Raw genomic sequence first — 23,897 nt, 5'->3', positions numbered from 1 at the left:
TGGATCTGTGTTAATTAGGACAATGCAGTCCTCTGGAAATAATTTGGAAAGGCTACTTTGAAGCAACCCAAAACACGAACATAACACTTGTTGACAACTCTTTAAAGCAGCCACATCTTTTTCTTGAAATGATACGAACCTCTTCTGCAGCTACCCTCGATCCAGACATTCCTGCTCTAAAAGAGTTGTTGACAGATTTATTGTTCTCTTTTTGGAATTGAATCCAGAGAATTGCCCAGGTGGAGCATCCATGACTGAGAAAGGGTTTGGCATGAAACGTGAGGAAAGAATAATCCTATTTATAGGCTCTTGGGCAGAAGAAGGTGCATCTGGAGAAAGTTCTGTTCTTCAAATAGAAACCTGAGGTTCTGTTGGAGGTATAGGAATGGGATGGAGAAGTAAATGGACAATATAGCATGTTGTATTTGGCCAAGTTCTGACTAGTCCAATATGGCCACTGGATGGATTCTAGCTGGAATTGGTAAAGAAGATTATTTTAATTTACTCCATGTCTGCACGTAACCCTGTCGGGAAGAAGGATAGTAGTAACTATTTGAACAGGGAATTTTCAGCAAGTTCTTTCTCTTGCTATTTCTTCTGGTTGCTCAGGGGAGATTCAAAGTCAGAAAAGTTGGATCAAACAAGGCATTCCAAACAACTATTAGTTGGCAACTATAGCTCTTGCTTGGATTTTACCTCTCAATTTCATCTCTGTTGAAGTCTTCTAAGATTTTTGATGATCTGGTAATTTCAGTTTTGTAAGCTTTAATTGATATTCCTCAAATTTTTATTATTCTCTAAGAGATCATTCTAGCTTTGTTCCATTCTCTGCTGTCTTTTGACCTCTCCTCCAACCATATATCCTTGCTCTTTGAATTAATAAGTGATACTCCCAGCGACTCCAATAGGCCCATTAGGTACTAATAATTTAGTAACAGTGATACCATGTTACGTTCAACGACAGCAATCTAAATCTGGGGTATGCAACCTTGGCATCTTTTAAGACTCATGAACTTCAATGTCCAGAATTCTCCAGCCAATTCTGTGAATTGAAGTCCACAAATCTTAAAAGTTGCCCTGATCTAAAGTGAAAGCTTGCTTTGGGAATTGTGCCTGATTGTGTTAAATATTTGGGCAAAGTAGATTTAAGCGGTTCTGTCAGTGGAGACTGGGGGCTTCCATCTACTTATTACAAGGGAATCATAATTCCATTTTTTTTATATGGTTGGCCTGTCATAGAAAGAGTATTTTACTTGATGCATGGTCATTTTCCAGTGTTTTCAGACCCTAAACTGCAACTTGGCATGTACATTTTAGAAATTATCTTCGTTAGGGAGAACGGTGATTAGTGTCTTGAGCAAAAAAAAAACAAAACTCCAGCATGAATATATATATATATATATCCCATAATTAAAGAGATTTGATTACTGCCTACGTGCTTTAAGACAAGAATACTTTTGACTTTTTATATACATGCTTTCCGTGATGACATGAAATCTTGTGCTACTCTCAAGAGCAATAACAGATGCTTCTGATGTGCATAATGCTTCCTTGAACTTGTGAAGTTGGCATCTTAGAAATGGGTGGTCAAATCTATTAAGGTTTTAACTAGTTTCTTCTCTCTAGTTCTTTTTTGTCAGGAAACAAAGGGCTTGCGGGTTGTGTGTGTGTGTGTGTTTGTGTGCTAATTAACTAGAAGGGTGGGCCACATCACAAATTCACGAGCCCCACCATCTAACTAAGCATTATCTTCTTCACAAAAGCCAGAATCCCTATAGAAATATAAATGAATGTTTAGCAAGCAGACCCTAAGAGTTAAGGGTGGAGATGTAATCTTTTGAAGTGGTTATTAATTTTTACATGCTAGTTGAGCCTTTTTGCCCAAGCAGAATAAAATGGTATAGTCCTAAATCCGTAAATAGCAGCCAACTCATGTGCTCTAATAATTTTATATAGGGTGGAATATGATCGCCTATAAAATCCTGCCTCTGTTCTTAGAAACTAGTTCCAAGACATTTCTTAATAATCCAAATCATGCAAAACTAATGGGGATTTAATTTTTATGTCTATGTTTTGGTTCCTTTTGGGGACAGGGCAGTGGGGAATTCAGAAAAATAGAGCTTAACTTGAATAATTTATCTTAGCGCAGCTGATAACATTGGAACAAAATAATGAATTAAAGAATAAATTAGTTTAGGTTAAGTGCATCAGCAATTTATAGAGGACTGCTTTTGCTTAAGTGTATATTATAATGCTAAATGCTTTTTAAAGATTTGTGTGTTGGCTTCATAAGTTATGCTATAAAATGTCATGAGAATGTTTTCTTTCAATTAAAAAAAATAGTGTTAATATTTATAGATAAAAGGCTCCGTTTGACACCCAAAGGTGATCAAATAGTTGAAGACTCCTAAAGAGGACTCATTATGTTATTTTTAAAATATGTATTATAAATGACTGTGCATTTACAAGAGATCATTTTTTTCCCAACTCTGGCTAGATCAGATGTTATATTATTTTTTTAAAAGTTGTAATATATCAATCCAGATTTTTTTTTGGCAATTATATTTCTTGAGAACATTGAAACGCAAAGAACAAACAAACACAGAGACATAGATAGATAGATAGATAGATAGATAGATAGATAGATAGATAGATAGATAGATAGATAGATAGATAGATAGATAGATAGATAGATAGCTTTGAATTCTGAATGTCGGCCAGCAGCAATGTCATCCATGTAGTATGGATCGCCAAGAAATATTATTGGTCAGAAATTATATTGGTCAGTTCCCTCGCCTGCCCTTCTTAAGATGAACCAAAAGCACTCACTCTCTTGATCTTGAATATGCCCAAGTGGCCGACTTCCTCCGCTTCGTTTTTCAGTAGAACTGCTAAATCCGCCTTAACTTCTTCACAGTGTAGAATATGGTGCTTTAAAAAAAAATATGCGTATGCGCAAAATATGTGTGTGTCCTTTGTTACTCGAGCCAAGAATTTAAAACAAACTGGAAACTCTAATAATCCTGCACATCGCCTCTAAGTCGATTAAAAAAAGAAACATTTCTATGATTCAAGTATTCCAACTCGAATAGTATAGCATAGCTAGCAGATCTCAAACCTTGGTTGAAATCATGGCTCCTGCTATCTTGATTTTTCCCTCCCTAGTTATGAAGGAAGTTACCTGTATGTCAGAGTAGGATTAGAGCACTTGGAATGGAATGGGACAACTTACCAAGGACAACTCACTGCGAGACAATTGAACAATTTTTGCCATTCGACATTTCGTTTTGTCCCTCCTTTGGCATCCTTTAATGCAGTGTTTCTCAACCTTGACAATTTTAAGGCATGTGGACTGCAACTCCCAGAATTCCACAGCCAGCCATGCTGGCTATGGAATTCTGGGAGTTGAAGTCCACATGCCTTAAAATTGTCAAGGTTGAGAAACATTGCTTTAATGATTCTCTTCCACCATTTTTTTGATATTAGTGTAACTCCTGTCCTGTTGTCATGGACCCTGCTTGGGGTGCTTTCCAATGATGGTTGGCAGTATTGAGACGTGAATTTTAATGAAGTGGTATTAAGCTTATTTCCATCCTTCGGTCTATTTTGTTTTAATTTCATGCCGATCGCCCTCCCCATTTTTTTTTTAATTTTGTAATTAAAGCATCACAGAAACTTTGTTTAAAAATGCCGAGTTTCTGCAGTTGACTTTTGAGTTGTATGGAAAATAGTGCCGTCTGACGGATCTCCTGTGTAGATATTGTGTTCTTGGCTTTGTGGAATATTTTTGCCGATCCCCCTAAAAAAAAAAAATAGAAGGTGCACATGATTTAAACTGATTCTATTTTGCTTTTTTTTCGTCTTGATTTCAGGGGTTGGTTCCTAAAAGTTCATACCTTTACATCCACTATCTCAGGTCCCTTTAAAATTATAAACGCTTCAGGGATTTTTAATGCCACTTGAGAATGGCAGACCAAATGTAATATTTATATGCAATGAACTATTAGTGTTTTTTTTTGTATTGTAAAAAAATGTAAATTTGTAAAGATTTTTTTTTTCCTAGAGGTTTTTTTTTTCCCTAGGGGTGGGCAAAAGATGGGGTGGGAATGAATTGGGCGGGCGAGGAATGTCACAATGTAATTTAGGATGTTTCCATTTTCCAGCTCTGGGATTATCTTAATAAAAAAAATCATCTCATTCTTTGGATTTTGCTTTCTTGTATTTTGTTGCGCTAGAATACAAAAGAAAGGTAATGATGAAAATTTACATTAAGCATGCCACTCCTGGAAATGTTTATTTGTGGTCAGTTCAGGGTATGGGAGAATCTCACAAAAAAGCCCAAAAGTTTGGGAACTGTTTTTGGGAGACACAGAAACAAAGTCCTCAATTTATAACCTCAGTTGAGATTGGAACTTCTACCCTATACATTGCTCTAATCCTCAGGTGTTCTTTGGAACACTTTGCCAAAAAGTAAAGGAAACCACCAAAAATCCTTACTCTTACTGAAGACAATTATTCAATTAGGGGGGGGAATCAATATTCTAATTAATCTGCACAATAGAGGAAATTAGATTTAGCAGCTTGTGATTCAGGAAGCTTGTGTAAAAGCTGGGAGTGCAAGAATGATCTCTGTAGCATCAAATGTGTCCTTTGACCCACAGAAAGGGCTGCAGACTCTTTGATTTAAGACAAATGATTTGCAAGAGCAGATTTCACTAGAAATAAGGGCTAAAGTGAGCCAGGGGTCTTAGCTAAAATTGCATCCCCTTGAATATTCTACTTTCTCTCCAAAAGAAAATGAGTTTTGAGCTCTTATGGGAAACGCAAGGGGATATTTGAAGCAAAGAACTCTGAGGGAGAAGGGTAGTTAAAGAAGTTAAAATAAATGATGGATGGATGGACAGACACCTTTTAATGGGATCATTTTGGATTTCTTAAGACTTTATGATTGTTGTTCTGGTTTTTAATGTAGGTTTCTGTCTCTTCTGTATGTTGTTTTCTTACTGTTACATTTCTGTTTACATACTGAGTGAATCAAGTACTTGCAGAAAAAATCATAAGACACAATATTTCCAGTTTCTCCAACAAAACAGGTAAGTGTTCTACATGTTTTTTTTATTATATAAAGAAGAAATCATTGTAATCTGGCATTCTCCTCAATGTACTAGCTTGGTGTTTTGTTTTTTGTTTTTGTGAATGCCCTTCCTGATTCATTCTGAGTCATCTCCTGATAGCTAAAGTCCAATACTGCATCAGATGGCTGGTTTGTACTGGTTGAAAGTCCAAGATTATAAACCAAGAGTTTATGAATTCTAATCCTGCCTTAGACAAGAAACCATTCTCCCCCTCTCAGCCTCTAGCAAGAAGGAGGCAAGGGCAAACCACTTCGAAAAACCTTGCTTTACAAAACGGCCGTAATTGCTAGAATTAAGACTGACTCAAAGATGTGTTTCTTTTCAGGGTAGTTTGGCGCAATGGTTAAGGCACCAGGACAGAAACTGGGAGACCCAGTCTTGCCTTAAGGAGCAAGCCAGCTGGATTATTGGGCAGTCATTCTCTTTGTCCCTAAAAAGAAGAAGGTTAGAATAAACCTGCAGTTGCAATGTATGGCTGTGAAAGTTGGACCATAAGAAAGGCTGAGCGCCAAAGAATGGAGGACTTCGAACTATGGTGCTGGAGAAGACTCCTGCGAGTCCCCTGGACTGCAAGGCGATCAAACCGGTCAGTCCTAGAGGAGATCAACCCAGACTGCTCTTTAGAAGGCCAGATCCTGAAATTGAAACTCAAGTACTTTGGCCACCTAATGAGAAGGAAGGACTCACTGGAGAAGAGCCTAATGCTGGGAAAGATTGAGGGCAAGAGAAGAAGGGGACGACAGAGAATGAGGTGACTGGATGGAGTCACTGAAGCAGTACGCGTGAACTTAAATGGACTCCAGAAGATGGTAGAGGACAGGAAGGCCTGGAAGAACGTCCATGGGGTCACGATGGGTCATACATGACTTCGCAACTAACAACAACAACAAAGAATAAACTGCTTCTGAACAACTGTAGGAACTTGGTCCTGTCTCACTAGCAGTCAGGGCTGACTTGATGGGCCATAACAATCAAGCACTACCTCAACTGTCTTGACTTCCACAAGAGGTAGACTCTCTTCATCCATTCTGAAGACACCTTTGTCCCACCCATTCTTCAAGATGCTCAAGAAATCACGCACCTGTTATCCTGTCAGGGTAGGGTGAGCTTCGTAATATCAGGAGGCTGCTAAATTGCAACTGGTTGCACAGGCAGGATAAGACATACTGAAGATTTTGCTTCCGTGATATCAGGCGAGCGGCAGATTCTGCTTAACCTTAGGGTTAGGAAAGTCTACAGAATAACAAGAGTTGGAAGGGACCTTGGGGGTCCCTTAGTCCAATTCCCTGGTGGGAGAAGTGGCTATCATGGAGACGTCATGGATGTCAGGGATTTGAAGCTGGGTCTCAACTACCAGATTCAACTCTACAACGGACCTGAACCAATTATTTCAATTGTTAACAATCTAATAGTTAAAACACTGGCATATGCCAGCTACGATGTGGAAATTGTTCCTCTTAGTTCAGTCTCTCCAGCGTTTACCTATTCGTATGATCTGTTCTTAAGATGAGGCTCAGTAAGTAGAGTTGAGTCTGTTAACCTCAGTGGGTACACATGATTCACAGATCTGCGGTAAAACTGATGCTGCTATTATCAAAGCTGCCGTTTCTGCTACTGCTGCTTTTACCTGCTTGGGTCCATGCTGTGCTGCTTTCTTCCTGTTGTTTTACTGATTTCGTTATTGCAGAATTCCCTCCTTCCTATCTGCTTGCTTTTTATGCTTGCCATTTGAGATTCGGAGGTCCATTTGGACGTGTCTTTCGGATGTCAAAACAAGCAATGTTTTGGGGTGACGGCTGTATTGTTTCAGCTTTGTTTCTACGCTTCCCACCCCATTTATTGTCTGTGGAGATTCTCAAGTCATCCAGGGCAAGGTTGTCCCAAATAATTCTTGGATGAGGAGCGAAAGGTTTTCCAAGAAAAAAAACAAGGAAGTCCATTTGCCTCTTGAAAAAGCACCTTTGGGGCACCCCACCCCTGAGCTGTCACTTTACACAAGCTCTCCATTATGACCCCAGGGCACCTGTTTCCTTTGTGGTCGGATCTGAGGCTGAGAGAGCTGTTTTTTTTCAAAGACAGTCTTTGCACATAGGAGTGGCTGGATCATAGCTGTGATGTGTGCCTACCTAAAAAAAAAAAAAATCTGAAGACTTTCAGGAGGTGCTCATGGCTGTTCCCAACATGGCCACTCAGCTTTTTGTTGAATTCCTTTTCCTCTACTAACAGGCCATGCAGAATTGACTCAATTTCCTTCCGTTTGAAAGTTCAAGAGAACTCAGCTTTGACAATTCAAGCTCCTGAAGATTTGCCATCAACCAAGCAACCTATTTGACTTGCAGTTGCTAGAGTTGGCAAAGAGGCTAGTCCCTAAGAGAGACCTGAGCTGTTCAAGGGATATTCACAGGGTATGCAAATCTGTTATTGGCCATTAATTTTGCTACAAGTTTAATTGTTCTCTTTGGCTTCTGCTTCGCCATCTTCATTTCTACATTCCGAGCCATGGACCTGGACCTTTCTTCTAAGACAGAGTTGCTTCCAATTTCCAGTTTGGAAATTCCCCTAAACTCTGCTGAAGATGTTTCCTAGCCTGGTAACAAAACATTCAGAAACCAACCCACAAGCTCGGAGAACGAACCTTCACCCTCATCCTACACCTGAGCTACAGATAGTTGCCACTATTGTACTGTTGTAAGTCGAGGACTGCCTGCACTCTTATTTTACACTGACTTTCGCTGGTGAAGCACGTCTAGCATTTGAGCACTCGAGCACATTGTAAAAATGAGCTCCCTATTTCCATAGCGGCAGGGGTAGGCAACCTTGGCTCTTTTATGACTTGTGGACTTCAACTCCCAGAATTCCTGAGCCAGCATGGCTCAGCTTGGAAACCTCTCCCTTTCCCCTCAGCATGGCTGGCTCAGGAATTCTCAAAGTTGAAGTCCATGAGTCATAAAAGAGCCAAGGTTGCCTACCCTGGTCTAGGAGGCTCACTGCTTAGAACAGGAGGACTTAGGACAGGGGTAGGCAACCTTGGCTCTTTATGACTCGTGAACTTCAACTCCCAGAATTCCTGAGCCAGCAAGGCTCAGCTTGGAAACCTCTCCCTTTCCCCTCAGCATGGCTGGCTCAGGAATTCTGGGAGTTGAAGTCCACGAGTCATAAAAGAGCCAAGGTTGCCTACCCCTGTCCTAAGTCCTCCTGTTCTAAACGGTGAGCCTCCTAGACCAGGGGTAGGCAACCTTGGCTCTTTTATGACTCGTGGACTTCAACTCCCAGAATTCCTGAGCCAGCATGGCTCAGCTTGGAAACCTCTCCCTTTCCCCTCAGCATGGCTGGCTCAGGAATTCTGGGAGTTGAAGTCCACGAGTCATAAAAGAGCCAAGGTTGCCTACCTCTTCCCTAGCCATCCTGGTAGGTACATCGAGCGAGACTATATTTCTCCACCTCAAGAGAAGAGAAGCAGAGAAAGGTCATTTAAAGAGTCAACCAAACACCTGTATCCAAACTAAAAGGACGTAACTCCCATGGCAAATGTACTTCGGAAGCGCAGTTAACTTGACACCCGTTACCGATTCTCTGAAGGCTTAATGGGGAAGAGGGTGAGGCCGGAGGGGAACAGCAAGTTTTTCTTCTTGCTCTTTAGGTACACAATGAGCTTCCTCCAGCCTAATCCACCCCTTGCGCAGGCTGCATCCAAGGAGATTAGGACAGAGCCATTTATATTCCTGTTGATGACATAGTGACACGCAACAGGCGACGAACGGGCAGGAAAATTTCTAATGAATAAAATCAGCAACACCTCAAGACTCAAGATTAAAAATAGAACCGGGCTACCTTTGCGCACAGGCACACTTGAGATCAGGATGATGGCTACACCCTCTGGGGGAAAACACACACACATATGCACACAACCTAAGGGTCTTTTTCTTCTTCCCAGGCAGTTGCAGATCTCAAAGACAGAGCTGGTGTCCGTCATACATCCTGAAATCTCAGAACCTGCACTGGGCTCAGTTTAAAAAGAAAAGGCTTAAACTGGTCTTCCAATCGACCTCGAGCAGATGATTCCCAGTTGATTCCTTGATTTCCTCATCTTTCTCTAAAATGCTGTTAAACTAAGGGGATTGTGTGAGATTAAAACGGTGCTCCCAGAGGTGGCCGTCCTGTTGGCAACTCTGCTGTCGTATCAGCTGAGGAGACCCATTAGAGGTGCAGTGGTTACAATCCACTACCGCAGGCTAATTCTGCCGACTGCCAGCAGTTCGATCCTGACGGGATCAAGGTTGACTCCGCCTTCCATCCTTCCGAGGTTGGTAAAATGAGGAACCAGATTGTTGGGGGCAAGAGGCTGATTCTGTAAACCACTTGGAGAGGACCACAAAGTCTAAGTGCTATTGCTCTTTCTTTTTCTTTCTTTCTTTCTTTCTTTCTTTCTTTCTTTCTTTCTTTCTTTCTTTCTTTCTTTCTTTCTTTCCTTCTTTCCTTCCTTCCTTCCTTCCTTCCTTCCTTCCTTCCTTCCTTCCTTCCGCACAGTGTTTAGAATGGAGCATTGCAGGCTAATTCTGCTGACTGCCAGCAGTTCAATCCTGACAGGATCAAGGTTGACTCAGCCTTCCATCCTTCCGAAGTCAGTAAAATGAGGACCCAGATTGTTGGGGGCAAGAGGCTGACTCTGTAAACCGCTTAGAGGGCTGGGAAGCACTATGAAGCGATATATAAGTCTCAGTGCTATTAGAGGCGGTTGATTCAGGTCTGCTTCAGGTCGAAAGTAGACACAAAAATGAAGCTAGCTGAATGGCAGGGAAGTGCTGCTTTTGCGTGACATCGAAAGAACGAAGCCTCGATGACTCTCAAAAAGAGCGCTAACGATCAGATGACTGCAAGGAATATAAATCCTTCCATCCTCCACCATTCAGTCGGAACCGAAGAAGCTTCTTGTATGAGAAGCGAAACATCTTCCAGCAAAACAAGAAAATCCAGTTGCCTTTTGAAAGAAAGCGCCTTTGAGACAACCATGGCTGGAATGACTGAGAATCTCCACAGACATCCAAAGAACTTAACACACACACCCCCAAAAAAATGTTGTGAAGCATCACAGCCCTTCTATCCTTCCCTCTTCCCATTGAGTACTCCTTGCTCGGTGTCCTTGTCTTAAGTGAGTTTTCCGGCTCACCGTGTAATGCTTATATTTGCTCAAGGGCTTCCCATTTTGCTTGAGAATCTGGGAGAGGGATGATTATTGATAACCTTACTTTTTAAAAAAAATAAATAAATTGGATTTCAAGGCAGTAGAAATCCCAAAATAACCAAGAACAAGGTTGGCACCGATCGGAATCGGTTTTTTTCCACCCTGCAGTTCTTAGCATTTGTGTTTGAGTGTGTCAGAAAGGCCATCTGGATGTCTGACCAGCTTATACAAACATGGCAGGGACGCCCATTGGAATATTTCCTTTGTTGAGAGGAGGTATCCTGAACAATGTGAATCTTCAGGATAGCTGAGATCTCCAGTGGAAATCCTGGAGTCCTCCCCAGTGAGTAGATTTCACAGAAGCCCAACTAGGATTCCCTCGTACGTTGCAAGTTGTGCAAATCTACCCACTTGTGGTTTGTTTTGTCTGTCTGTCAGTCGCAATCTCTATCTACCTTTCTATAAAATTTATTGGCCATCCCGTAGCTTACCACCAAGATAACTCCGAGGGCTTAACAATCATAATCGTTTATTGCAGTGTTTCTCAACCTTGACAATTTTAAGGCATGTGGACTTCAACTCCCAGAATTCCACAGCCAGCATTGTGGGAGTTGAAGTCCACATACCTTAAAATTGTCAAGGTTGAGAAACACTGGTTTATTGGATGACAAGCCACAGTTTCATCAAATCAGCAGGACTAGGCTGGATCCCCAAATGGTCAAGCCAAACAGAAGGCAGTTCTCTTCCTATTTATTTATTCCATTTGTATCCCAACACATGCAAAGCAACTCTGGCCACAGGAATTTCACTGGGATTTCCTTCCAAAAGGACATTTTCAAAAGCAAATTGCCTTTCGTCAAGTGGAATGAAAAAACAGAAGGGAAAAAAGAGGAAGAGGCCAGAAGGGCACATTTTTCCGAGGACCATAGAGAGACGATTCAGTTGCCCAACAGGCCCTGGAGATTAAACGGAGAAGATTGCTGGTTTGAGTCTCTCCTTCACATGCTACCCTCGGGGGTTTCCTACTTCCTCTGCAGCCTGCCTAAACCCTTTGCTTGTATCAGCTTTCCCAGGCTGCGTGTTATTGAATATGATTCATTCTGCAGATAGCTGCATTGCCATGAAGCCCCAAGGCAGGACCTGCAGCCTCAAGGCAGAAACCAGGGCTGATTTCCTGGACCTCTGACATCCTGTCTCTTCCGTCTGGCCTTGACTTGAAAAGCTAGTTTCCATAAACACTCCACCTAATTGCTTTCTAACAAAGACAGAATCATATTTAAGGCTGGTCTTTCCAACCTCTGGTTCGCTCAGAGCTGAACTGTGAGCCCTCCTGTCCCCTAAGCATGTTTTCTGCTCTCAGCCCTTCCATAGGCTCAGTGGGCAAATTCAGATGCAATTCGTGACACCGTTATTCTTTTGATGGCATCCGGTTCTTCCAATCTTTCACTTATGTACTTCTGTACCGAATGTTTATTCTGAAACATTGCACTCAGCTTCATTATGAGGCGTGTGAGCTTTCCTTCCTTCCTTCCTTCCTTCCTTCCTTCCTTCCTTCCTTCCTTCCTTCCTTCCTTCCTTCCTTCCTTCCTTCCCATTCTCTTTCTTCTTTCTTTCTTTCTTTCTTTCTTTCTTTCTTTCTTTCTTTCTTTCTTTCTTTCTTTCTTCCCTCTCTCTCTCTCTCTCCTTCTTTCTTCTATAAGAAATTTTTAGGGATACAAGAAGGACTGGTCACCATGTAGAATCAGCAGTGAAATCTAAAGTAGCCAGACTGGACCACTGTCAGCAGAACTAAAAGCTATTTTTCCCCTTGGGGAAAAAAAAAAACCAGTGGAAGGCACAGTGCATACAACCATGAAGAAATGTCAATGTTTCATCTCGTTAAAGATTTGCTAATCAACAAATGTTTCAGTATTCTTGTTCCTTTTATGTATTCCAGACCTGACGGACAAAATGCTTTGTGTTCTGGATCAGTAAGTTCTCCACTTGCCCACTTGTTCCGAGTGATGTCAGAGCGTGATTCTGAGTTTCTGTCAATGATTTACCTGCACTTTTTTTCCAGAGCAGGTGACCTAATTAAACGACAAGTGCTTTGGGATTTTTTTCCCCCCTTTGAATTAGTTACACATTCCAAAACAGGAAAACGGGCTGTAGCGCTGATTGTTGAAATCAACAGGGGGAATGAAAAGAGAAACTTTACCGAGTTTGAAAGAGGTGTCCATGTTTAGGAAAATGGCGAAGGAAAAATCAGAAAGAAAATTTACTGGCCCTAAATACACTCAGGGCTGATTTAGTTTGCTGTGACTGTTTTATCACAAGAGCATTTTAAGCAGGCCGTAGCTATTGGGGGGCAGCGTCGTGGCCGAGCGGTTAAGATGCTGGGCTTGTCGGCTGGAAAGCCAGCAGCCCAGGTTTGAGACCCAAGCACTGCATGATGGGGTGAGCTCCCGTTCCTTGCCCCAGCTCCTGCCCACCTAGCAGTTCGAAAGCATGCAAATGCAAGTAGATTGATAGGTACCACTTTGGTGGGAGGGTAACAGCTCTCCATGATGTCATGCTGGCCACGTGACCCGCAGAAATGTCTGGCTCAGTTGGCCCTAAAATGGAGATGAGCAGCGCCCCCTACTGTCGGCAACGACTAGCGAAGGAATGACGAGTGCTGAGGTACCTCTATATTCCCCTCTATTGAAAGACATTCCTCCTCAGCCATCTGACCAAAGAGAAAGGATGCGTATGATTATATATTTCTTTCAACTTGACATTTATTCAAGGAGAAATGATTGGGCTTATTGACTAACCGTCAGCTCATATTCTGCTCCAGAGTGTTAGATAACACTCTGCATAAACGCCACCCTGAAAGGGACCCACGCTTGGGTTATGAATATGACATAATTGCATGAGAGGCATTGAAAGCAATAAAGAGAGCAATAAACTATCAGCGCGAGTTTGACAGTGTGGGTAGTCCTTGACTTACAACTGTTTGCTTAGTGACCTCTCAAAGTTACGCCAGCACTGGAAAAAAAGTGACTTACGACCATTTTCACGCTTATGACCGTTGCGGCATCCCCATGATCACATGATTTCCATTCGGATGCTTGACAACTGACTCACACTTATGACAGTTGCAGTGTCCCAAGGTCACGTGATTCCCTTTTGCCCCCTTCTGACAAGCCAAGCCAAGGGGGGAACCCGCTTCACTTAACAACCGCACGACCAATTTAACAGCTGCCGTGATTCACTTAACAAACGTGGGAAGAAAAGTCATAAAATGGGGCAAAACTCCCTTAACACATTTCTCGCTTATCTTTTGGGCTCAGTTGTGGTCTTGAGGAGTACCTGTACCACTCTTATTTTATTTTGAGAAGGAGGGAGAGAAGAGAGAGAGAGAGAGAGCGCAATCCTATGGTGCTCTAAATTTGCATCATTAACACGGAGAAAATCCTCTCTGCCGTAAAGGAAATCACAGTTTGGGATTTAGAGAGTTTGAACAGCTGGAAATCTGCCAACATTTTGTTCCGGGATTTTAGTGGCACTTTGGAAATGAATGGCTGCACATTGTTCCTCGTGGCCATTACGCACGTTGTAGATAAGCAAAGGAAACCAATTCTGAAGAGGAAGCTGGCCCCTCTCAGGCGATCTGACGTCAGGTGGGAAAGGCAACCTGTTTGCTTGGTGGTGACCGGTTGTTTATATTCCTTCGAGGTTCAAATCAGGGAGGAGCCACGGATCCAGCCACTCCAGCCAACGCAGCTGGAGGTGAGCCCTGCCTGAGTTGCCACCGTATCCCATCTGGATGGCTGCCTGGTTTTCACACCTGGCCTTTTGGAATCTAATCCATGTTTCTTAGCGTTGGAAAACAGAACGGGGAAGGTTTTCCTTGACGGAATGAAGCAGACATCCCCATTCTCCCTTCCCTTTGGACTCAAAAGAAGGCCTTCTGGAAACATCTCTGATTTCTAAACAGCTGGTCAGGCTGCAATAGTTCACGGCGCAGGCTGATGTGTCGGTCTGGCGAGGAGTCCCCATTAAAAGCCCAACCAGCAATAACTAGCTCTAACTTTATCGTTAGAACTTTTTGCTTCATTCAAAATCCAAACATCCAAACGTCAAAAATCAAGATCAGCATTTGGCAACCGGCTCACATTTATGAGGGTCGCAGTGTTCCCCCCCCCCGGGGGTCACGTGATCACCTTTTGCAACCTTCAGTCGAGCAAAGTCCGTGGGGGAAGCCGGCTTCAGTTAGCCATCGTTTGACTAAATTAACAACTGCAGTGATTCACTTAACAACTGTGGCAAGAAAGGCCGTAAAATGGGGCAAAACTCACTTAATGACGGTCTTGCTTAGCAGTTGAAATTTTGGGCTCAGTTGTGGTTGTAAGCCAAGGACCACTAGTACATTTGTATCTGTATCTTAATAATAATAATATAATGATGATGATGATGATGATGATGATGGAAGGGACCTTGGAGGTCATCTAGTCCAACCCCCTGCTCAGGCAGGAAACCCTATACCATTTCAGACAAATGGCTGTCCAGTCTCTTCTTAAAAATCTCCAGTGTTGGAGCATTCACCGCTTCTGGAGGCAGGTTGTTCCACTGGCTAATTGTTCTAACTGTCAGGAAGTACCCCTTGGTTGAATGAGGCCCAGCTATTTGCCAGTTGATTGGGAGAGGGCAGGATGCACAAATTTTAGACATGGGCAAAGAATAGAATAGAGCTGGAAGGGACCTTGGAGGTCTTCTAGTCCAGCCCCCTGCTCAAGCAGGAGAACTTATACCATTTCAGACAAGTGACTGTCTAGTCTCTTCTTAAAAATCTCCAGTGATGGAGCGCCCACGATTTCTGGAGGTAACTTCTGTTCCACTGGTTGATTGTCCTCACTGTTAGGAAGTTTCTCCTTAATTCCAGGTTGCTTCTCTCCTTGATCAGTTTCCATCCATTGTTTCTTGTCCTGCCCTCGGGTGCTTTGGAGAATAACGTGACCCCCCTCTTCTTGGTGGCAGCCCTTCAAATACTGGAAGACTGCTATCATGTCCCCCCTGTATCTAGTTTCTTCCTCCCAAAGGGTCTTAGGAGCTAACCACTTGTTTGGGGTTGGATTTTTGCTTTATTTTGATTTTGAGGCTTTGGTTTAAAGCAAGCAAAGCCTATTCAGTTTTAAACACCTGATATATTCAACCAAAAGAAACACCCTTCGGCACAATCGGTTGCATGCACTGCATATGCCAGTCAAGCTGGAGGGTCCAAATCTGCTGTGGACAAGGGGAGTTAATAGGGTCACCTCTGGTCACCGGCTTCAAAACATCTCCTTTTGGTTGCCATTTCTCCCAACTGTTCTCTGAAGATTCATTTTGGCAGCTTCTATTATACCGCTGGGCTTTGTGCCACCCACCCTTGGCATGGAATGTGGTCCAGCCGGTTGGAGTTGGCCATGTGATCCCGGGTAAATGCTGGCTTAGAAGCGGATTGCCACGGTCAATATTTGCAGTAGCTGGAGGGAGGGAAGAGCTTTTTTTTTTTAAATTCTATTTTCTTTTTCTCCCGGCTTCCCAGCCCCAGCAGCTCAGATTGACGCAAAAGTTTCTGGAGTTGCTTAAAATGTTTCTCAAAGTCAATGGGTGGGTCTTGCTCAGCTCCTTTCCTGCAAATGTTTCAAGTATCAAAGAGAGCCGAAGATGAAGGACAGGCTGGAGGAACTGAGGAGACGCACGTATGAGAATGGGGACTCTCTGGACCTGGAGGAGACCTTCTCCTTTGACAACCCTGCTTTTCAAGAAGACGAGAGCAGTCCGATGAGTAAGGTTCTCCAAGAAATAAGCAGCCTCTCTTTGGCTCTGAATAACCTGGAGCAATGTTCTGAGAACATCGATAAGAAGCAACAACAGGTGCTTTGCTGCACCACGGAAGAAAGCATTAGTGAGGAGAAAAAACAGCTTAGCACCATGAAGGACATTTTCACCAAGGAAGCTAAGGCTCTCCAGCCAAGGCTTAATAGCCTCCAGGAGAGCCTGGCCAAGGACAGCACTAAGAGTCTGGCCATCAGCCGCATTCGCTATAGCCAGTTCTCGGTGTTGGTCAACCGCTACCGTGAGAGCATCACCCGCCATTACACCAAGGAAATCCACTATGTGGAGAAGCTGAAGGAGCAGATCCAGAGACAGACGGAATTGGCCGGCTTGCATCTCCAAGAGGAGGACATCAAGCAACTGGTGGAGAGCCAGACAATGCCACGCATTGTTGGCCGAGACCTGGAAGTGCTCAAAGCCAAGCAGCACCTCGCCATGGCCCAGGTGCGCCACCAGCAGCTGCTTGACTTGGAGACCCAGATCAGTGAGCTCCACTCCCTCTTCTTGCACTTGGAGATCCTGGTTCTGGAACAACAGGAGGTCCTCGACAGTATTGAGTACAACATCCTGCACACCATTGATTATATTTCCCAGTCCAATGAGGAAGTCAAGAAAGCCATCAAATATGAGCGCCATTCCCGGTTGTCCGCCATCTTGTCGGCACTCCTAGGCCTTTGTGCCTGTTGTACATGCCTGTCGTGCATGGCAACTCCAAGTGTGTTGCGCTGAACAAAAAAAGCGAGAGAGAAACTGTTTTTTTCAAGGAGAAAGAGAAACCCTTGACGGCCAAGAACATCACGGAGCATTGGATGTACATCTGAGAAGAAGTCAGTCTGGATAAAGGGGGCTGATGGGTGCTTCCAAAAAGGCAGTTTTTGGCTTGAGTTGAGTGGAATATTTTGCTTTTTTGTGTGTGCAAAGCAGAACAAAAAACTTATTGAAATAGGACCATAAGTTCAGCAGAGCTCAGCTTCATTTTTGCTTCTAGCAGCATTTGACTCTGCTACTGGATTGCTGGAATGCAGGCTGTCATGATCCCATGCCCCAGTTGTAGCTTTTAACAACTAGGATTCAACTGCCTTCTACGCCAAGAGATTCTCTTTTCATCTGGTGAACTGCAATGAACAGATCTGTTCTTGTTTTCTGTTTTAGGACTGAGGTTCATCACTAAATCATCAGGGCAACGACAAAGCTGTCGTCTCATCAGTTCCTGGAAGGTTCACTTGGGCTGCAGGTGAGAAGCCCAAATTTATAATGAAGAACCTTTGACAGTGCTGGATACGTGAAAGAAAAGTTCCTCTGCACAAGCTCAGATGCACTCTCCGATCTTGGATGCTTTTGTGTGTTCCCAAAATAAGACCTTGTTTTCCAGAACAGGCCAAGAATTCAAGAAAGCTGCTTCAAGGCTGTCATTCAGACAAAGTGTATTGCATGGCGTCTAAATGCTACAGCAAAATTTTACAAGTGCTGGTTTTAAGCAGATGACAAAGGACACCCTCGAAGTAAGAAAATACCTTGAGCTGCGAAACAGGTTCTGTGTCAACACTGTGCTGATTTCTGACTTCCCTGAAATGCTGAGGATTAACACACGTACACATGTGTTTGTAAAAAAAATATTAAAGTAAAATAATATATTTCCAATCCAGGATCCCCTTTTCTTCCTGTTTCTCTCTCCCACCCCCCACCCCACTGTACTGTTTTTGTGCCTAAAATGTCTTCTAATATTCTTGCAGTTTATCTCCCGTTAATTTAAGCTATACTCATGCGAAGAAGAAACTCGTTTTTTTTTTCCTTGTTGGAAAATGAGATCACTGTGTCATATTGTACACAACTAATGAATGAGTTTGCTGATTTTAGTTCCTGGATGTTGTAATGCAGGGATTTTAGGTCTTGCTTACATTTCACCCAAATAATTTACAACCGTGTTATCTCTCACAGTTGGCATAATATGGGGGATAAATTAAGAATGTCAAGGGTTATGCAAAAGTGAAAGAGTGTGTGTTATCACAGCTCCTTGGCCATCTTGCAGAAAGTAAATCTTTCCCATTGTTTGCTCTTTTTTTTAATGATGTGGTTTTTTTTTGAAAAGCAAATAGAGGAGATGAACTATTTTGGCTTAGAACTGGGGTTCCTAAGGTGGCAGTCTATTGTGGATAAAGGAAAAAAAATGGTAACTGATTGACTCTGTGTCTAGATTTTAATTTGGGACTGCCCGTGCGAAGCTTGTGTAAAACAAAAGTTGTTGTAAGCTTATGTAAAACAAATTTTTAAAGATATTATTCACGACTGGAAAAAGAGTTCATTGGGTCAAATAGTTTAAAAAATCCTGGTCTGGAGGCCAAACTCTTGCATGAACAATGCTGAATTATGGAACGACACATGTCTGTTTATGCCTAATTTTTATTTCGACTCTTCAGGCATCCCACAGATGTATGCTAAGCATTTCCTGAATTTCTTATCTAAGAGGAGACTGCTGCATTTCTTCTGTTCTTCCCCTCTGAAGTTCCTTACTTGGCAAGTTTTCATTGAGAAGGCTCAGTTCTTACCACCGAACTGTGAGCCATATCAAGGGGTAAGACCACAGAAAGAGCATCCTTAACTGATTTTGGTACTCAGGTTAAAAGGCATCTATCTATCTATCTATCTATCTATCTATCTATCTATCTATCTATCTATCATCTATCTATCTATCTATCTATCTATCTATCTATCTATCTATCTATCATCTCCATCTTTATCTCTAATTCTGTCTCCACATCTCTCTCTCAATCTTCTATCTATCTATCTATCTATCTATCTATCTATCTATCTATCTATCTATCATCTCCATGTTTATCTCTAATTCTGTCTCCACATCTATCTCTACATCTTTCTCTCAATCTACCTATCTATCATTATCTCCACCTTTAATTCTGTCTCCACATCTATCTCTACATCTTTCTCTCAATCTACCTATCTATCATTATCTCCACCTTTATCTCTAATTCTGTCTCCACATCTATCTCTACATCTTTCTCAATCATCTATCTATCTATCTATCTATCTATCTATCTATCTATCTATCTATCTATCTATCATCTATCTATTATTTATTTCTCTCTTTCTCATCTATCACTCATCTACCTATCTATCTGAATTTCCAAGCTACAAGATTCCCAATAAAGATAGTTCTCAAATTACATCCACCATTAGGACCAGAATTTTCATTGCCAAGCAAGGTGATGGATAAATGAGTCTTGCCTGATTTTATGACCTTTTTTTTCTTTTTTTTTTGCTTAAGTGAATCACTGCAGTTCTTCAGCAAATCCAGCTTCCCCCAATGACTCTGCTTGTCAGAAACCAACTGGGAAGGTTGCCAGTGGGCATCTCATGATGTTGCAATCGTTGTAAATACAGGCCAGAGGTTAAGCACCTGAATTTTGATTATATGGCTGCAGGGATGCCATGATGGCCGTAAGCACGAGAACCTATTGTAAGCAACTTTTTTTAGTGCCAGTGTATCTTTGAACAGTCCCTCTGAATGGCTGTAGATCAAGGACTATCTGTAACTAATTTTTATTTTGAAAACTTCCATGTATTTCAAATCTGATTTAAGTAACTCCATACTGTAGTTCATGAAAAGCCAGCTTCTTCCTCCTTCTCTCCCTCCCTCCTTCCTTCCTTCCCTCCCTCCCTCCTTCCATCTCATTCTTTCTTTTGCCTTTCAAGGCATTGCTCAGCTGTCATTAGCTTTTTGTTGTATTATCTCTCCTGTCCAGCCTGTCTGGCTGATTCATTCAGCAGAGACAAGCAGAAGCTTTAATAATTCAGCTTGTTAGGGGGACAATGACCAACCGTCCTTTGGAAATGGCTGGAAGATTTTTAAAAGTGTCTGTTGGCAGGAGGGGGAATAAATTCGAAAAGAACCAAGTTTTCCCAGGAGAAAACATGATCTCCTCTGCCCATAATGAGATACCAACAGGACAGACTGCAGAGAACAATGGCATTCATTCAGAAGTTTAAAGGGGTGAGAAACTTAGTCTCTCTAAGATGGAGAGACAGTGGAAAATATGAATGAAAGTTAATCTGATGGCTTCCTTCTCCCCCTCTTTTCCACTCACTGGAGAGAACTGCAAAGTCAACATTTGAGATTCTGAGAATGATTTAGAGCAAGGCTCTCCAAACCAGGCAACTTTAAGACCGTGTGGACTTCAACTCCCAGAATTCCTCAGTTGAAGTCCACACGTCTTAAAATTGCCAAGTTTGGAGAGTCCTGATTTAGAGAGATTGGGGTTCCATCCTAAGCTGAATTCAGGTAGCCAAATTAAACTCTAGAGAAAGATGCTCAACCATATCCAATGAAAACATATAAGGAAAGGCTGCTGGAATTGGGTATGTCTAGTTTAATGAAGAGAAGGACGAGGGAGGACATGATAGCAGTGTTCCAGTATCTCAGGGGCTACCACAAAGAAGAGGGAGTCAAGCTATTCTCCAAAGCGCCTGAAGGCAGGGCAAGAAGCAACTAATCAAGGAGAGAAGCAACCTAGAACTAAGGAGAAACTTCCTGGCAGTTAGAACAATTAACCAGTGTGACAACCTGCCTTCAGAAGCGGTGGATGCTCCGACACTGAAAGTATTTAAGAAGAGACTGGACAGCCATTTGTCTGAAATGGTGTAGGGTTTCCTGCCTGAGCAGGGGGTTGGACCTTCAAGGTCCCTTCCAATTAATAATAATAATAATTAATAATAATAATAATAATAAATGAGCTTATACTGCCCATTTGTGAGAAGACATTCATTGAAAGCCTTTATTCATTACAATGACACTCTTCAAGAATGTTTATCAGATCTTTCTAATTATGCACAGCCTAGATAAAGCCATCTTTAAATCTTGACAGTGGGACACAGTGAGAGCTGTGCTAAATTCAGCAGAACGGAGATGCGTATGCATTTTGAAGCAAACTCTTTCCCAATTCTCTTATTCAAATATATATCAAACTAGCTTCGGTCTCATCCTTCTCATGATAATTGGAGGATTCTGGAGTGAATGATCTGTTTCGCTAGTGTAAAAATGTCATATAGTTGACTCAGTCATGATTGAGCCACCACTGGGGGGAAAGTATTTGTAAGAAGCATATTTTTTCTGCCTTCTGGATTCTTCAAAGTCAGATGGAACAAGGAATTTAGAAGCACAAAGGAAGATGTCTCACAGCTCATTAGTATCCCCATATTGTGTACTCTGGAGGTTGTCTTTGAAAAAACTTTTGTAATAACTAAATGCCACACTTTTAGACATTCATTGCTCTTCCAAATCTGACACCATCCATGTGAATTGGACTACCTTACTCATATCCTCAAAAAGCTGATCATGCAGATGTCAGGATGATGGGAGTGATAGCACAACATATTCTAGAGACTCACTTTACAAAGGACTTTCTATTTTGATCAAGGGCAGCTTCATCCCAACAGTGAAGATTTCTAACTGCCGTTCAATGACTACTTCTGTCATTATAAATCAGCAATCCTGTTGGCTGAGGTCGTTTTCAAATTGTGGTGTTGGAGAAGACGCTTGAGAGTCCCTTGTACTGCAAGGAGGTCAAAACAGTCAATCTTAAAAGAAGTCAACCCTGACTGTCCTTTGGAAGGACACGTACTGAAGATGACGCTCAAATATTTTGGCCACCTAATGAGAAGAGAAGACTCCTTGGAAAAGACTCTGATGTTGGGAAAGATGGAAGGCAAAAGGAGAAGGGGACGACAAAGCATGAGAGGGTTAGATAGTGCCATTGACGCAATGAACGTGAATTTGGGCAAACTTCTAGAGACAATGGAGGACAGGGATGGGTGCTGTGGTCCATGGTGTCATGAAGAGCCAGACAGAACTTAGCAACTGAACAATAATATTGACTGAGGTTGTTTCTTAGTGACTTTGGAATTTTTGAATGGGATCTGCAAGTAAGAGTTTGAGTTGTTGGTCCTGGAAGAGAAGACTGGAGTGGCATGCATGGAAACAATTCCTTCTCTCTCCATGTGACATGGCCACAATCCTCATTACATTCCCCCCACAACTGTGATCCAACACACAAACACACACAAAATACCGTCATGGACCATGTATGGAAACAATTCCTTCCCTCTCCATGTGACATGGACACAATCCTCATTACACTCACCCCACAACTGTGATCCAACACACAAACACACAGACAAAATACCGTCATGCACCACATGACATGGACACAATCCTCATTACATTTACCCCACAATTTTGATCCAACACACAAACATACACAAAATACCATCATGCACCACGTGACATGGACACAATCCTCATTACCGTCACCTCATAACTTTGATCCAACACACAAACACACACATAAAATACCCTCATGCCGAGGTGGCGCAGCAGTTAGAGTGCAGTACTGCAGGCCACTTTAGCTGACTGTGTTCAGCAGGTCAGCGGTTCAAATCTCACCGGCTCAAGGTTGACTCAGCCTTCCATCCTTCCGAGGTAGGTAAAATGAGGACCCAGATGGTTGGGGGCAATGTAAATATATATATATATATATATATATATATATATATATATATATATATATATATATATATATATACACATATACACATACACATTGCTTACTGGTGTACACTGCTTAGAGAGTGCTTGCACTTAAAGCGGTATATAAGTCTCATAAATAAATAAATAAATAAATAAATAAATAAATAAATAAATGCACCACATGACATGGACCCAATCCCCATTACCCTCACCCCACAACTTTGATCCAACATACAAACACACACACACACAAAATACTATCAAGCACCACCCGGTTTGGCACTTCATGGTTCTTTTCCCCCCTAAAGCAGGGGACCCCAATTCCTGGGCTGTGGACCACCACTGATCTGCAGCCCGTTAAGGAACTAGGGCCGTGCAAGCAAGCATGGCTTCATCTGTGCGTGCGCGGGATTTAGGTAGCGCAGGAAACCATGCTTCCACAGAAACGGTTCCTGGTGCCCCAAAAAGACGGAGACAGCTGCCCAAGAGGGGGAAAAAATGGAGGAATGAATGAAGAATGCACACCCACTCTGCTGCACACAGCATGTCTGATTTCTGTCTTTCCTGAACACGGTTAAAATATAAATATGAAATACAAGGAAAGGGGAGTTATTTCTGTATTAGCCCCTCTCCTATGTTAAAGAAAGAAAGAAAGAAAAGAAGAAGCTTTATGCAGCTGCCAGGGCTGAATGCGACATGTGCAGTGATCACAATGCAAACCTTTTTAGTGTCGTGACTTTTTGAAATAGCTTTCTGTGCCACTGGATCTTCTCTCATTTGTAGTCATGAAAGTTGGCATTCATGGCTAGGGGAAGCCTGATTCATTCTGACTCATTTCTCCAGCTTTGCATCGCCTCGTTTTGTTGTTTTTAAAATTTATGCCTGTGAAGGATACTGCAGTGTCGGAACTCTGTAGAGAAAGAGGCATGTCTGTTCTTGGTGACGTTGCAAGCTTGAATTCGAAGCTTTAATGAAGCCTATTTCAACTGTACCTTTAAAGCAACTCCTGAGAAGCATCATTTTGAGTGAGTTTCTGTCTTCCTTCCCCTTTCTCATGGGTATGAGATCCATGCAGATCTGTGAGGATGAGTCTTTTTCTACTGGGTTCCTTCCCCTTCCCGCTTGGCCAATTATACTTGGGCAGAAATGGACAGAGTTGTACACACCAAGCCAATAGAAGCACATGGTATTGTTGCTC

General features: G+C 42.3%; 1 protein-coding gene across 1 annotated transcript; it reads left to right on the top strand.

The window, feature by feature from the left end:
- Positions 1–15,347: 15,347 nt before the first annotated feature.
- Positions 15,348–18,339, top strand: LOC120308472 (syntaxin-3-like). Its single transcript, XM_039344558.1, has one exon. It carries the CDS (start codon positions 15,991–15,993, stop codon positions 16,888–16,890), a length of 900 nt encoding a protein of 299 aa, XP_039200492.1. The 5' UTR covers positions 15,348–15,990; the 3' UTR covers positions 16,891–18,339.
- The last annotated feature ends 5,558 nt before the right edge of the window (positions 18,340–23,897 follow it).

The sequence above is a fragment of the Crotalus tigris genome, unplaced genomic scaffold (genome assembly GCF_016545835.1).
Source record: "Crotalus tigris isolate CLP2741 ecotype Arizona unplaced genomic scaffold, ASM1654583v1 scf7180000017933.3771270, whole genome shotgun sequence".
NCBI classification, from domain to species: Eukaryota; Metazoa; Chordata; class Lepidosauria; order Squamata; family Viperidae; genus Crotalus; species Crotalus tigris.
This window is presented reverse-complemented; position numbering and strand designations above follow the sequence as displayed.